We start from the raw sequence: 12,068 nt of genomic DNA, 5'->3' as shown, positions 1-12,068 counted from the left end.
ACCTAGCCCGCCGCTGGAAATCCCCTCTGCACTCGGCACCAGGGTCTGCACTCAACACTAAACTCTGCACTCGGCACCTAGCCCGCCGTTGGAAAACCCCGCCAAAATTTAAGCCCCGCCAAAACCCACCCAATAGCGCATTGCCCCGTCCAGCCCGCTCACCGGAAATCCCGCCTACCTACCTATAGCAGCCTGCCACGTCCACGTCCTGTTCTCCACAGCCAATCAGAGTGCCTTCCCTCCCTACATAACCCCATGCCTGAGAGAAGTCAGGCGCGACTTCTCCGGCCCCTTTTCCCTGGATCGTAGAACCTCGCCCAGGAGCTGAATAAATTGGCATCTAATTGTTCTCATGCAGGCCTCAGTTTCCTCATTGTAAACTCGGCAATAAACCTCACAGAGAATAAACCTTACACTGGGCTTTCTTGGTTTGCAAGATTCACCCTCTCTTGGCCTGGAGCGGGGCCAGCCATGCCTGAATGCAGGCAACTTCAATGGCCAAAGGCTTCAAGCCAAAACAGCAAGTGGCACACGGACCTGGCTCTGTCCTTTCCCAGTAGGCTATGTTTCCTTCTAGAAGAAGGCGAAGTCTTATACTCCCCATTGAAACAAGAAGCCTCGCAAGGAGCACTCCTAGTGGAGGAAGCAAATACCTACTTACGTTCATACTAAAAACGCTAAACCCAGCCAGGCACTGAGCTCAGCTCTGAGGGTTATTTGGGTGATGTCTGAAATGAGATGACAGGAAGAGGTGTCACAGCGGGGAAAATGGGGTGCAGGAGGGCACGTTTGGGTAAGAGAAAAATATCTGCTCCGCGCTCTGCTTAGCGAGCCCTACAGTTCCACTGATGGCCAGCAGATGGCCCTGTGGCTGTCAGCCCGAACCCGGCATACACCCTGACCTCGCCATGCTGTCTCCTGGCCCTGAAGAAATCTGTCCTCTCCTGGTCCCCGCAGCTCTCCACCTGGGAGTCTCTTTGAAGAAGGCAGCAGTAGAAGCCCCTCCATCTCTCCGGAGTGTAGACTCAGAGTTTGGCAGGGAAAGCTCTGGTTGGGTGGGGTCGGGAGCCCGGAGGTCTAGACCAAGTCTTAATAGCTACCAGATGTGCACCCTTAATAAATCATTCATCCGGGCGCCGCTCCCTCATTCATTGATTTACTCATTTATCAAATATTTATTAAGGACCTACGAACCAGATGCCATTCTAGGCACTGGGAATACCGAAGCAAACAAAACGGACAGATTCTCTGCCCTCGTAAAACTGACATCTGCAAATCACACCTAACGCTGCGTGTTCTAGAAGCTACAGGACAGGAGCCAACCGGAGAAAGTGAAAATCCTTCAAAAACGGGTGTCTTTTTCTCTATCAACCAGAACGCCGTGGGTCATGGGTTGGCAGACAGCAAATACCTGGGCGGGACTGCTATGGCCGCGTGAACCCCCTGAGTGTGTTTCCCGAGTGAAGCCTGGTCCCCGGGCCTTGCTGCTGCCCGACGCAGCTCAGCTGGCTCAGAAAAGAGGCAGCAGGGAGGACCACCTCCTAGGATTGGCCCACAGCACCCCCTACCCACAACCCCAGCACTCACCGTTCAACTCACAGCCCAGTAGCTCAAAGCGCAGAGTACAGGCCGTGTAGCAGCTTGTGGGGTACAACCTCACGTACTGAGCCTCCACAGGGGTCTCAAACAGGTTGATGTGCGCCGTGTTTTTATTCCAGTTACCCGTAAACTCCTAGGAGGGAAGGGACAAGACTGGAGAAGGGGGCCCATCTGGGCGGTCCCCCTCCTGGGTTTACCTTATCTTCCTCTTCAGACCTGGGAGGCAGAGGTGGGGCTGGGAGAGTGAGGAGGGCTTGGAAGAGCCACAGAGGCTCACACAGCAGCTTCCCTCTTGGCCACGCCACAGCCCCCCACGTGGATTCTCATCTCACCTTCCTTAATCATCATGGAGCCTGGGCATAAACCACTATAGGGGACACAGGTCACCTGTAACCTACAGGGTGCCTCTTTGCAAAGTAGGAAAAGACACTTTTTTCTCAAAGTTTATTATGACAATTTTCTGACAGAGTTCCACAAATGTACAATGACTGTACTGTGAATGGTCCCCACTTCATAATGACATCCTTGAGCAGTATACAACCTACACAACTGTACATGTAGCCCTGAAGGCTCAGAATGAAACCCAGCTCCACCACCACTACCACCCTCAACAGGTCATGGTACCATTTTGAGTCTCACTGTCCTCATCTATAAACTGGGACTATGGCTTATAAACCACAGAACATGGACACATCTGGGTTTCCCAATTTCTAGAAACCAAGATGCACCCAAAGACCCACATCATGGCCAATCACCCAGCATTCTGCCCCAACAAGACCTACCTTGTGTTTTTGATTAACATCATGGATGAAATCGAAGTCGTGTCCATTAAGGCTGTAGGCCACCTTGAAGGTCTTCAGGTACTCATGATTAGCCAAGCGGCTGGCCCCCTGCGTCACCACACCTGCCACCCACATCCTCCGCAGCAGATTCACCTGGACACGGGGCAGGAGAGACGGCACCCTTAGCTCCTGGGTTCTTTCCACTCAAGATCCAAGCAGACCCACCCCTTCACTCCCCCCACCAGGTGGGGGAACAAGCAAAACAGAGACGGGCAGCTGAGCACACTGCCCTCACAAAGGGCCTTCTCCTTCGCCCTAGACCTCCAGGGGCCTCATCCAGCACAAACAGCTCCTCTGCAGCCTGGGGCCTGCTCCCCCTCACGCTGGCCCCGCACCAGGTTCCCCCAGGGATGCCATCCACTTACAGACACTCATCTGTGGGAACCTGCTACCTTGCCACCTGGACCTGCAATGAACCTGAAGCCTCCCGTGGCAACCCCCAAATGCAGGAACATGCCTGGAGCCTTCTCTCCATCCCCCACCTCAGGGCCGTTCCCCGCATACCTGGATCCAGGGCTTATCATCGTTACTGCTGGGGGTCCAGGCATTAACCATGCCTGCCCGGTTCAGACGGGCCAGCTCCGGGACCCAGTGCTGCACGCCCAAGAAGGTCACGCGCACAGATGAGGCGGTGATCTGTGAGTTGGCAATGTTCCCATTCTCCATGCCCAGCGGCTCGGCGCACTCTGAGGGGAGGGAGATGGCAGTCAGGTGGCCGCCCCCAGCTGGGAACCAGCAGACAAGAAAACAGGACTATATGGCTTCTGCCTAGGCCCCAGAGCCAGAGAGAACCTCAGACCTTCACTCAGAACAAAGACCACAAAGGGCCAATGCAGGCAGTGCCCAGGACAAGGTGCCAAGAAAAGGTGTGTGGCAGGGGGTGCTGAGGACGAGGGGGGTCGGCAGACTCAAGGGAGGCTGGGACCCAGGGCTGCCAAAGGATCCCGGCCAGGGTGGCACTCTGGGGATGGCTGTGATTGGCACTCACGGGAAACAGAGTCCCCTCCAGGCTGTGGGAGGTGGCCTCGTTCATATAGGGCATCTGGCAGCAATTAATCTAGTGCAGGGATTGGACTGGTGGCACAGAATACCGGTGTGACCCTCTCTTCCCCAACGTCCTCCTCCACCAGGAAGGGACGTCGTCTTCAGCCCAGCCCCTGGCTTCGTCGGGAGGGCAGTTTGGAAGTTTGGAAGAAGGGCTACCTTGGATGGCAGTGCACAGTGCCAGCACTGAACACAAAGAAAGAAGCAAATCTGCCTGGAGTTTTCTAGAATCCCACTGGCAGGAGTTCTCTGGGTGGGGCACAAATGCCATTCTGCTTTCCCTCTTTGGCCTTCCACCCTGTCTGGGAACTTGCCTGTGGCCGAGACCCCACATCCTTTACCGTCACTCCAGCAGGGTGGTCCCAGGAACCTCGGCCCACCTACAGGCCAAGCTTCTCTCTTCACTTGGGGATCCCCCCAGTATGTGTCTGGGCCTTCCAGCTGCCAAGCAGAGAACCCAGAGACAGACCTGCTCTTCCTCCCACATCACAGGCTCAGACAAGCTCAGTGCCGTCGCACTCTGGCAGGGAGGGGAAGGCGCAAGGTGAGGCCCTGGGCCTCAATGGGCTTTGACCTGACCATTCCTAGATTCCACACAAAAAGTGTTTCCCATCCGATGAATCAAAACATATGTTCAGCTCTGTGAGATGAATCCACACGTTGCAAAGAGGTTTCACAGATAGTGGCTTCTAGGCTTTACCCCCAAGACCAGAGCCAGCCAGTAGCTGAGCTGAGATTTGACCCCAATCTGCCTCCAGGACAATCCCCACACGCCACCACGCTCACACCCTCAAGGAGTGCAGTGTGCATTCTTTGGGCCTACAGGGTCATTGTTGGCTGCAAGGAAACACACCACGTAAAAGGCAAGGAAGGGCTGCAGCAGAACCCCCACCTCCGGGGGGTTCCTCCGCTCTGTGGCCACCCCTGCCTTCCTCCTGGACGCGGCCATACCCAGCCTGGGGCAGATCCCAGGCCCAAAAGCTAGAAGTCAGGGTGGTAATTCCAACTCAGGCACACCCACGGTGACCTCAGCTCCCAGGACATGTGTCAGTGGGCCCACCTGGCCCCACCTAGGGCTCTGCCTTGGCAACCCATCCCCCAAACCATAAACACACCCTTCTACCAGGATCTCAAACACACCTGGCCTCAGGCCAGGGCCCAAGGCACAGGACCCAGGGCCACTTGGAAGGTAAAAGGCATCCTGCACCCTTGACCTGCTTTCTCCCGGGGCCCCTGCTCCCACCCAGCTGGCTCAAGCCCCCCCGCCCCCTCCTTCTGGAGGTCAGCAGACCTCAGAGCCCATCCCCACATCTGCCTGATGGAGAGCAAGACGTCCCCTGCCCCCTACCCAAGATGCTCAGACTGACCTGCTGGATTCGGAAACCTAGGACCCCCACTCTACCCATCCCTGGGCCCGCATGTGGGCACCCGCCTACCCCATGGGGAGTCCCGGTGGGGTGGGAGCCCTGGGTGGGAGGGGCTCCAGCTGGGCCCAGAGGGAGGACAGCAGGGGAACCACTGTGGACACCCCACCCAGGGCCAGTCTGTGGCCAAGGAGATGACCAGGCAGGTCACATGAGGACATGCAGGGCCTCTGACCACCTCACCACGAGGGAACGGCTCAGCTGGCCAGGCCCCTCCCTCCTCCCCGAGCTCTGTGATGAGGCCGCAGGTCAAACTTGGGCCAGGAACTGTCAGACTCTGAGACCATGCCTGATTTACTGAGTCCCTGGGCCCCAAAAGGCTAAGAATGTGTTTGTTTTCCCCTCAGGTAGAGAAATCCCCAGGACTTAACCCTAACACTGTGTGTCTGGTTCATGGTGACTCAATAATAACATTCCCATGACCTCCAGGGTGACCACAACCCCTCACTCCTCTGCGGCAACATCAGGCCCGGCCTGCGGTCCCAGGAGAGAGGGCCAGGCAGAAGGAAGAAACCACAGGACCCTCTTCCCGCCTTGGTCTAACTGGGGCTCCGTCTCTCTCTCTCAATCTCCCCAAAGGAGGCCTTGCCAGCTCCCCTGGGGTGGGGACAGTGGGGAAGGAATCAGGCCAGCACATGGCCTGTGCCACCAGGGCTGTGGCTCAGGGTCTCCTGCCAGGAACAGGCAGCAGGGACTCCCAGATACTCACTCAGCTCACAGTGGCTGCCCACGTATCCCTCGAGACATTCGCAGGTATAGGCGGGGAAGACGTCCCCTCGAACTTCCTGGGCAATCTCCTTGCATAAGCCATTGTTGTGGCAGGGGTTTTTGGAACAGATATCTGGGGACAGAGACAGGGAAGGTTAGCAGGTGATCAGGAAGGAGCTGGGGACAGAGATGAGAAGTGGCAGATGGACCCAGCCCAAAAGGACCCTCCACTCAAACTCAGCCCGCTCTCTCTTCCTCTGCCTTTTTCCTAGTCTGCTGGATGGAGCCTGAGCCAGGCTAGAGCCAAGGAGGTCCAAGTGTAGGCAAATCAGCCCAAATAAGGGAAGTGCCCGGCTTTCCAAGTGGCCTGGGAGTGTCCTAAAAACTGCTGGCTCGCCGGGCGCAGTGGCTCACACCTGTAATCCCAGCACTTTGGGAGGCTGAGGCAGGTGGATCATGAGGTCAAGAATTCAAGACCAGCCTGGCCAACACAGTGAAACCCCATCTCTACTAAAAATACTAAAAATTAGCTGGGCATGGTGGCAGGTGCCTGTAATCCCATCTACTTGGGAGGCTGAGGCAGGAGAATCACTTGAACACGGGAGGTGGAGGCTGCAGGGAGCTGAGATCACGCCACTGCACTCCAGCCTGAGCAACAGAGCCAGACTCCATTTCAAAAACAAACAAACAAACAAACAAATACAAAAATTAGCTGGATGTCATGGCGCATGCCTGTAACCCCAGCTTCTCGGGAGGCTGAGGCAGGAGAATAGTTTGAACCAAGGAGTCGGAGGTTGCAATGAGCTGAGATCGCGCCACTGTACTCCAGCCTGGCAACAGATGGAGACTCCAACTCAAAAAAAAAAAAAAAATGCTGGCCGACGATGGGAGTGGTGCTGGGGGCCACTGCCCACCAAGGGAAGAGCTGGCAGCTGGGGCATGGAGAGGCAGGCAAGGTCCCGGCCAGGTCTCCTGGCAACACTCCGATTGCAAAGGAGGCCCATGAGTCCTTAGAGGCCCGGGCAGTGGAAGGAAGCACTGTCCTGGCCCACAGAGCAGGTTCTGCCCACCAATTCAGGCACGGGTTGGAGTCACAGATGTCACCTCCAACGGCAGCCCTGGCTCAGGAACAGCACGATGACCATCCAGGAGACACTGGGAGGGCCAGGGACCACGCTGGGCCCCGGCGACAGAGAAATCAGATGCAGCAGGCCTCAAGAAGCCAACGGGAAAGAGGCCAGCAGGTCCACAGATGAGGAAGAGCGCTCCAGAAGCCTGCATGGACGGCCTCTGGAGGTCTGATTTCTGCTGAGGAGACGAAGTTCCCCAGAGGAGGGGACACTCAAGCTGGGGCTAGAAGACAGAGCAAGGAGGGTGCCAGGCTGGGCAACGAGGAGAGAACGGTCCAAGAAAAGCAGATGCACAGAGGGCGTGGCATGTTGGAGCCCAGTAAGACACAACCGGACGGGTGGCTGGGGCCAGACTGGGAGGGATCTTTAGGATCCAAGTTTAGTTTTTCAGCCTGTAGAGCAGCAGCTTTTAACCTTCCTTCACGCTCCTCCCACTGCCCACCAGGGAGAGAAAAAAAACAAGAAACGGATTCTCAATTGTGAGATGGGGGTGGGAAAGTCAGTTCCAACTGCCAGGCTGAAAGGCCACCCCGCAGACCTGAGCCCCCTGCAGTGGGGAGCGGCTGGTAGCTGCAGCCAGGTCCCTCTGGCTGAAAAGCAGAAATCCCACCGAAGAGGGTGAAGGTGGGAAGCAGGAGAGGGTGGTGAGAGAGGAAGTCAGGGCAGAGGAGTGAAAGGGAAGGGCGATTTCAGAACACCAGGGGACAAGTGCTGGAGAGGCCACCAGAGCTTCTGGATGGGAACCTGGATGACAGATATGCACTATCAGCCCCGGCAGTGGAGAACACAGGAGGAACAGGGCATGTCCTCAATCCCTTCACTCCGGTGGGTCAGCCGGCCCCAACAAGGGTCCTCTAGCTGAGCACAGCATCCCAGAATGGCTGCCCCAGACCCTGCACCCAAATCTGTCATTTGGAGTAAGACATGAGAAATCTTTTTGTTGAGACCAAGTTTCACTCTTATTGTGTAGGCTGGAGTGCAATGGCGCAAACTCGGCTCCCCATAACCACGGCCTCTGGGTTCAAGGGACTCTCCTGCTTCAGCCTCCCGAGTAGCCTGCATGCACCACCACACCTGGCTAAGCTTGTATTTTTAGTAGAGACAGGGTTTCTCCATGTTGGTCAGGCTAGTCTCAAACTCCCGACCTCAGGTGATCCACGTGCCTCAGCCTCCCAAAGTGCTGGGATTACAGGCATGAGCCACCACACCCGGCCCGACATGAGAAATCTTTTTGCCTTCCCCTCAGAGTCACCCATCTAAGGCTGGAGAGTCCTCCTGAAATCCCACAGCCCCAGACAGTTCACCCTGCTCCAGGGAAGGCAACACCATTAATGAGGCATCTGCCCTCGGAGCTCCGCCTCCAGAGGCCTGCGGAGCTTAAAGTGGCTCCCAAGGAGCTATTAGTCATTGGCTTTAAATAGTAGGTAATCCGTCGGCTGACCTGGCGGGCGGGGGCGGGCACTGACACAGAGAGGCTGGGGTTAGGAATGGACTCTTCCTCCCCTCCCAACCGCGCCGGCCCTCTCCCTACCCTGCTCCAGGGCGAAAACGGTCCAGTGGGAAAGAGAAAAGTGAAAGGTGTACCCTACCCAGCCAGGTTACCTTTGTGTAAGGTAGCTACGATGTTTCCTCCTTCTGGAAAAAACAGCGCACCCTGTATAAAACCATCTTTGGGGCCGGGCGCGGTGGCTCACGCCTGTAATCCAAACACTTTGGAGGCCAAGGCGGGTGGATCACCTGAGGTCCGGAGTTCAAGACCAGCCTGACCAACATGGTGAAACCCTGTCTTAAAAAAAAAAAAAAAACATCTTTGCTACTTCAGAGCCCTGCTCTTTCGGGGGGCTTTCCAGGAACATTTGGCCAGGGTTCAGGTTGGGGGTTACAGATAGGAGTAGAAAGGGTTGTGAAGATCCGGCTGTCTTTCAGGGTGGCCCCGGAGGGCCAGGAGCTCCCAAGTTCCTGGGAGCTTGGAGCACTCTGGAAGCTCCAGCCCTGGAGGTCAGGCAGATCACAGGACATAGGGCTGCGGCTCAGCTGTTACTTCCCTCGCTTCAGTCGATCCCATTTCTATGAGAAAATGATGGAGGGGCCACCTAGTCCCCTCCTGGGCACTCCTTTCCCAGTGCCCCGCGGTGAAGGGCATGGGACATCCGAAAGCCCAGCCTGCAAGGGGCCCAGCTGGCCGCTGGAAGCCTGCTGAGCAGCGGAGGAGGACCAGGAAGATACAGCAGCCGGCCAAGGCCGCGGGGGAGAGGGAGTCAGGAGACTCCCATCAACAGGCAGCCCTCTTCCAAGTTCCTCGCAGCCTCTGTGTCCCCTCCTGGGCCCCAGCTAGGGCTCGCGTCCACTGCACCGGCTTCCCAGCCCTTTCCTTATGTGACCAGGCATGGAGCGCAAAAAATCCAATGAACTGTCCAGCCAACAGGGGTTGGCGGGTGTTGCCAGGGCAGAGTTATCCCGAGAAAACTCATCAATACACAAGAGTCCTAGAATCTCCCAGGTGGAAGGGGTTCGGAAGTCTAACGCAGTTCCCTGGCCTCATTTTTCAGACGGGAAAAGACAGGCCCGACACAGCGGATTCCTTTGTCATTATGTGTAAGCCGCATCCCTGGGGGCGGCAGGGCTGTCACCCGATGTCCCGAGTCCCCGCCCAACGCACAAGCCCAAAAGCCCCAGCGCAGAGACTGCAGGGGCGCGTCCCCGGGTCCCGCCAGGCCGCAGCGGGAGAAGCCCCCCCTCAGCCCGGCCCGGTCCCAGGGGCTTTGTCTAAGTTTGTCAACAGTGGAGGTGGAGGGAGGGCGCCGGGCGAACTTCCGAGCGGCGCGGGGAGGAGGGCGAGGGCCAGAGGGCGGCGCGCTCCACTCACCCAGGGCGACGAGCAGGCTGGGGGCGCAGAGCAGCGCGCAGCACAGCGCGGTCAGCAGGCGGGGGCGCGACATGCTGCGGGGACGCGGCGCGGGACGGGGTGCGCGGACTGCTCAGGCCCCGCGCGGTTCTAGCTCCTGCTCCTCCGGGACCGGACTAATTCAGGAGGCTCGGCACCTCCCACCCGCCATGCGCTCCGCCCAGGCCGGCCAGAGGCGGACTCGGGGAGGGGCCCGCGGCTGCGAAGGAATTGGTTGAAAGGAATTGGGGGCGGGAAGTGGTCCGCGACATCTGCCTTTTCCGCCACGGCCGCACCGGAGTCCTGCGGGGTGCCAACGGCCGGGTCACAAGTCTTGAGTCTGTTAGACCGAAAGAGTTCAGGAGGTGTTTGTTGTGTTTGTTTTTATTTTTAAGATTTTTAGACTTGAAAAGATGCTCTTTGACCGGGCGCGGTGGCTCACGCCTGTAATCCAAGCACTTTGGAGGCCAAGGCGGGTGGATCACCTGAGGTCGGGAGTTCAAGACCAGCCTGACCAACATGGTGAAACCCCCGTCTTAAAAAAAAAAAAAGAAAGAAAGAAAAGATGCTCTTGATTCATAATCAGATAAATGCAAATTAACACTACAATGAGCATCGTGTTTCCCTTCTCGGATTGGCAAGTATCAAGATGTTAATTTAACCGGGCGCGGTGGCTCAAGCCTGTAATCTCATCACTTTGGGAGGCCGAGGCGGGTGGATCACGAAGTCAAGAGATCGATCGAGAGCATCCTGGTCAACATGGTGAAACCCCGTCTCTACTAAAAATACAAAAAATTAGCTGGGCATGGTGACGCGTGTCTGTAATCCCAGCTACTCAGGAGGCTGAGGCAGGAGAATTGCCTGAACCCAGGAGGCGGAGGTTGCGGTGAGCCGAGATCGCGCCATTGCACTCCAGCCTGGGTAACAAGAGCGAAACTCCGTCTCAAAAAAAAAAAAAAAAAAAAAGATGTTAATTTAACAAGGTTAGTGGAGGCTGTGGGGAACAGGTCCAAGCATGCTTCGCTGAAGAGTATAAATTGGTTCAAGTTCCCCAGAGGGCTATTTGGTAACACCTATCAAAACTATCAAAATGACAAATGCTGACACCCTAAGAACTAGCATTTCCACAGAGGCATTCATTCTACAGAAGCTCGCATGTGCGAAATGACGTATATATACAGATAGCATAGCAACATTGTTTGAAATGGTAAAAGACTAAAAAAAAAAAAAAAAACAAACAAAAATCAGCGAACCGTTCTGTAAAGGACCTAATAGAAAATGTTTTCTGATATGTAGTCTCCATAGCAACTATTCATCCCTGCCTTTGTTGCAAGAAAGCCACCACAGACAAAATGCAAGGAAATGAGCACGTGTTTGCCAAAAGGGAAAAAAACACAGCAAGCCTGTCATCGTTGATTTTTTACTAAATGATTTCTACTTATCATGTGCAAATATTACCTATTTACAAATAAGTGGTTTTAATTTATTTATTTATTTATTTGTCTAGAGACAGGGTCTCGCTCTGTTGCCCAGGCTGGAGTGCAGTGGCTATTCACAGGCACGATCCCACTACTGATCAGCACGGGAGTTTTGACCTGCTCCGTTTCCGACCTGGGCCGGTTCACCCCTCCTTAGGCAACCTGATGGTCCCCCGCTCCCTGGAGGTCACCATATTGACGCCAAACTACAACCGATCGGCGCAGCACACTACAGTCCAGAACTCCTGGGCTGGAGTGATCCTCCGACCTCAGCCTCCCGAGTAGCTGGGACTACAGGCACGCGCCAACGCGCCCGGCAACTGATTTTGATAATAGTGTTTCAGGCCCAGGGCAGTGGCTCACACCTGTAATGTCAACACTTTGGGAGGCCAGGGCGTGCAGATCACCTGAGGTCAGGAATTTGAGACCAGCCTGGCCAACATGGTGAAACCCTGTTTCTACTAAAAATACAAAAATTAGCCAGGTGTGGTGGCAGGTGCCTGTAATCCCAGCTACTCAGGAGGCTGAGGCAGGAGAATCGCTTGAATCTGGCAGGGCGGAGGTTGCGGTGAGCAGAGATCGTGACTCTGCACTCTAGCCTGGATGACAAGAACGAGACTCTGTCTCAAAAAATAGTAATAGTAATAAGTGTTTAAGCCAGATCAGCCAACAAACAAAAAAGAACAGTCACACATCTTCCCTACTAGCTGTGTTGAGACCTAAGTGGGACTAGGGTCCACTGGCAAGATGCCCTTCTTCAAATATTCAGAAGGGAAAAGACATATCGGATCGACCCAATAATCACAGAAAAAGCATTTGAAAACATCCAACACCTCTTCGTGATAAAAACTCAACAAACTAGAAGTGAAAGGGAGGTTCCTCAACGTGATTTTTAAAAATCTATGAGAAACCTCTGGGCACAGTGGCTCACTCTTGTAATCCCAACACTTTGGGAGGCC

At 55.6% G+C, this 12,068-nt stretch overlaps 1 protein-coding gene across 1 annotated transcript in view; it reads right to left on the bottom strand.

Moving 5' to 3' along the window:
- Positions 1 to 9,835, bottom strand: part of MFGE8 (milk fat globule EGF and factor V/VIII domain containing) — a 15,821-nt gene extending 5,986 nt beyond the window's left edge. The window contains exons 1-5 of the mRNA XM_017506112.2: positions 9,614 to 9,835; positions 5,619 to 5,750; positions 2,946 to 3,127; positions 2,382 to 2,534; positions 1,588 to 1,732 (exon numbers count right to left, since the gene is read on the bottom strand). Of these exons, the coding sequence (XP_017361601.1) occupies positions 1,588 to 1,732; positions 2,382 to 2,534; positions 2,946 to 3,127; positions 5,619 to 5,750; positions 9,614 to 9,686 (685 nt within the window). The 5' untranslated portion in view covers positions 9,687 to 9,835. The remainder of the gene's footprint in view (positions 1 to 1,587; positions 1,733 to 2,381; positions 2,535 to 2,945; positions 3,128 to 5,618; positions 5,751 to 9,613) is intronic.
- Positions 9,836 to 12,068: the final 2,233 nt, after the last annotated feature.

The sequence above is a fragment of the Cebus imitator genome, unplaced genomic scaffold, assembly GCF_001604975.1.
Source record: "Cebus imitator isolate Cc_AM_T3 unplaced genomic scaffold, Cebus_imitator-1.0 Scaffold348, whole genome shotgun sequence".
Taxonomy (NCBI): domain Eukaryota; kingdom Metazoa; phylum Chordata; class Mammalia; order Primates; family Cebidae; genus Cebus; species Cebus imitator.
The sequence above is the reverse complement of the archived record's forward strand: the minus strand, read 5'-3'. Positions and strand labels throughout refer to the sequence as shown.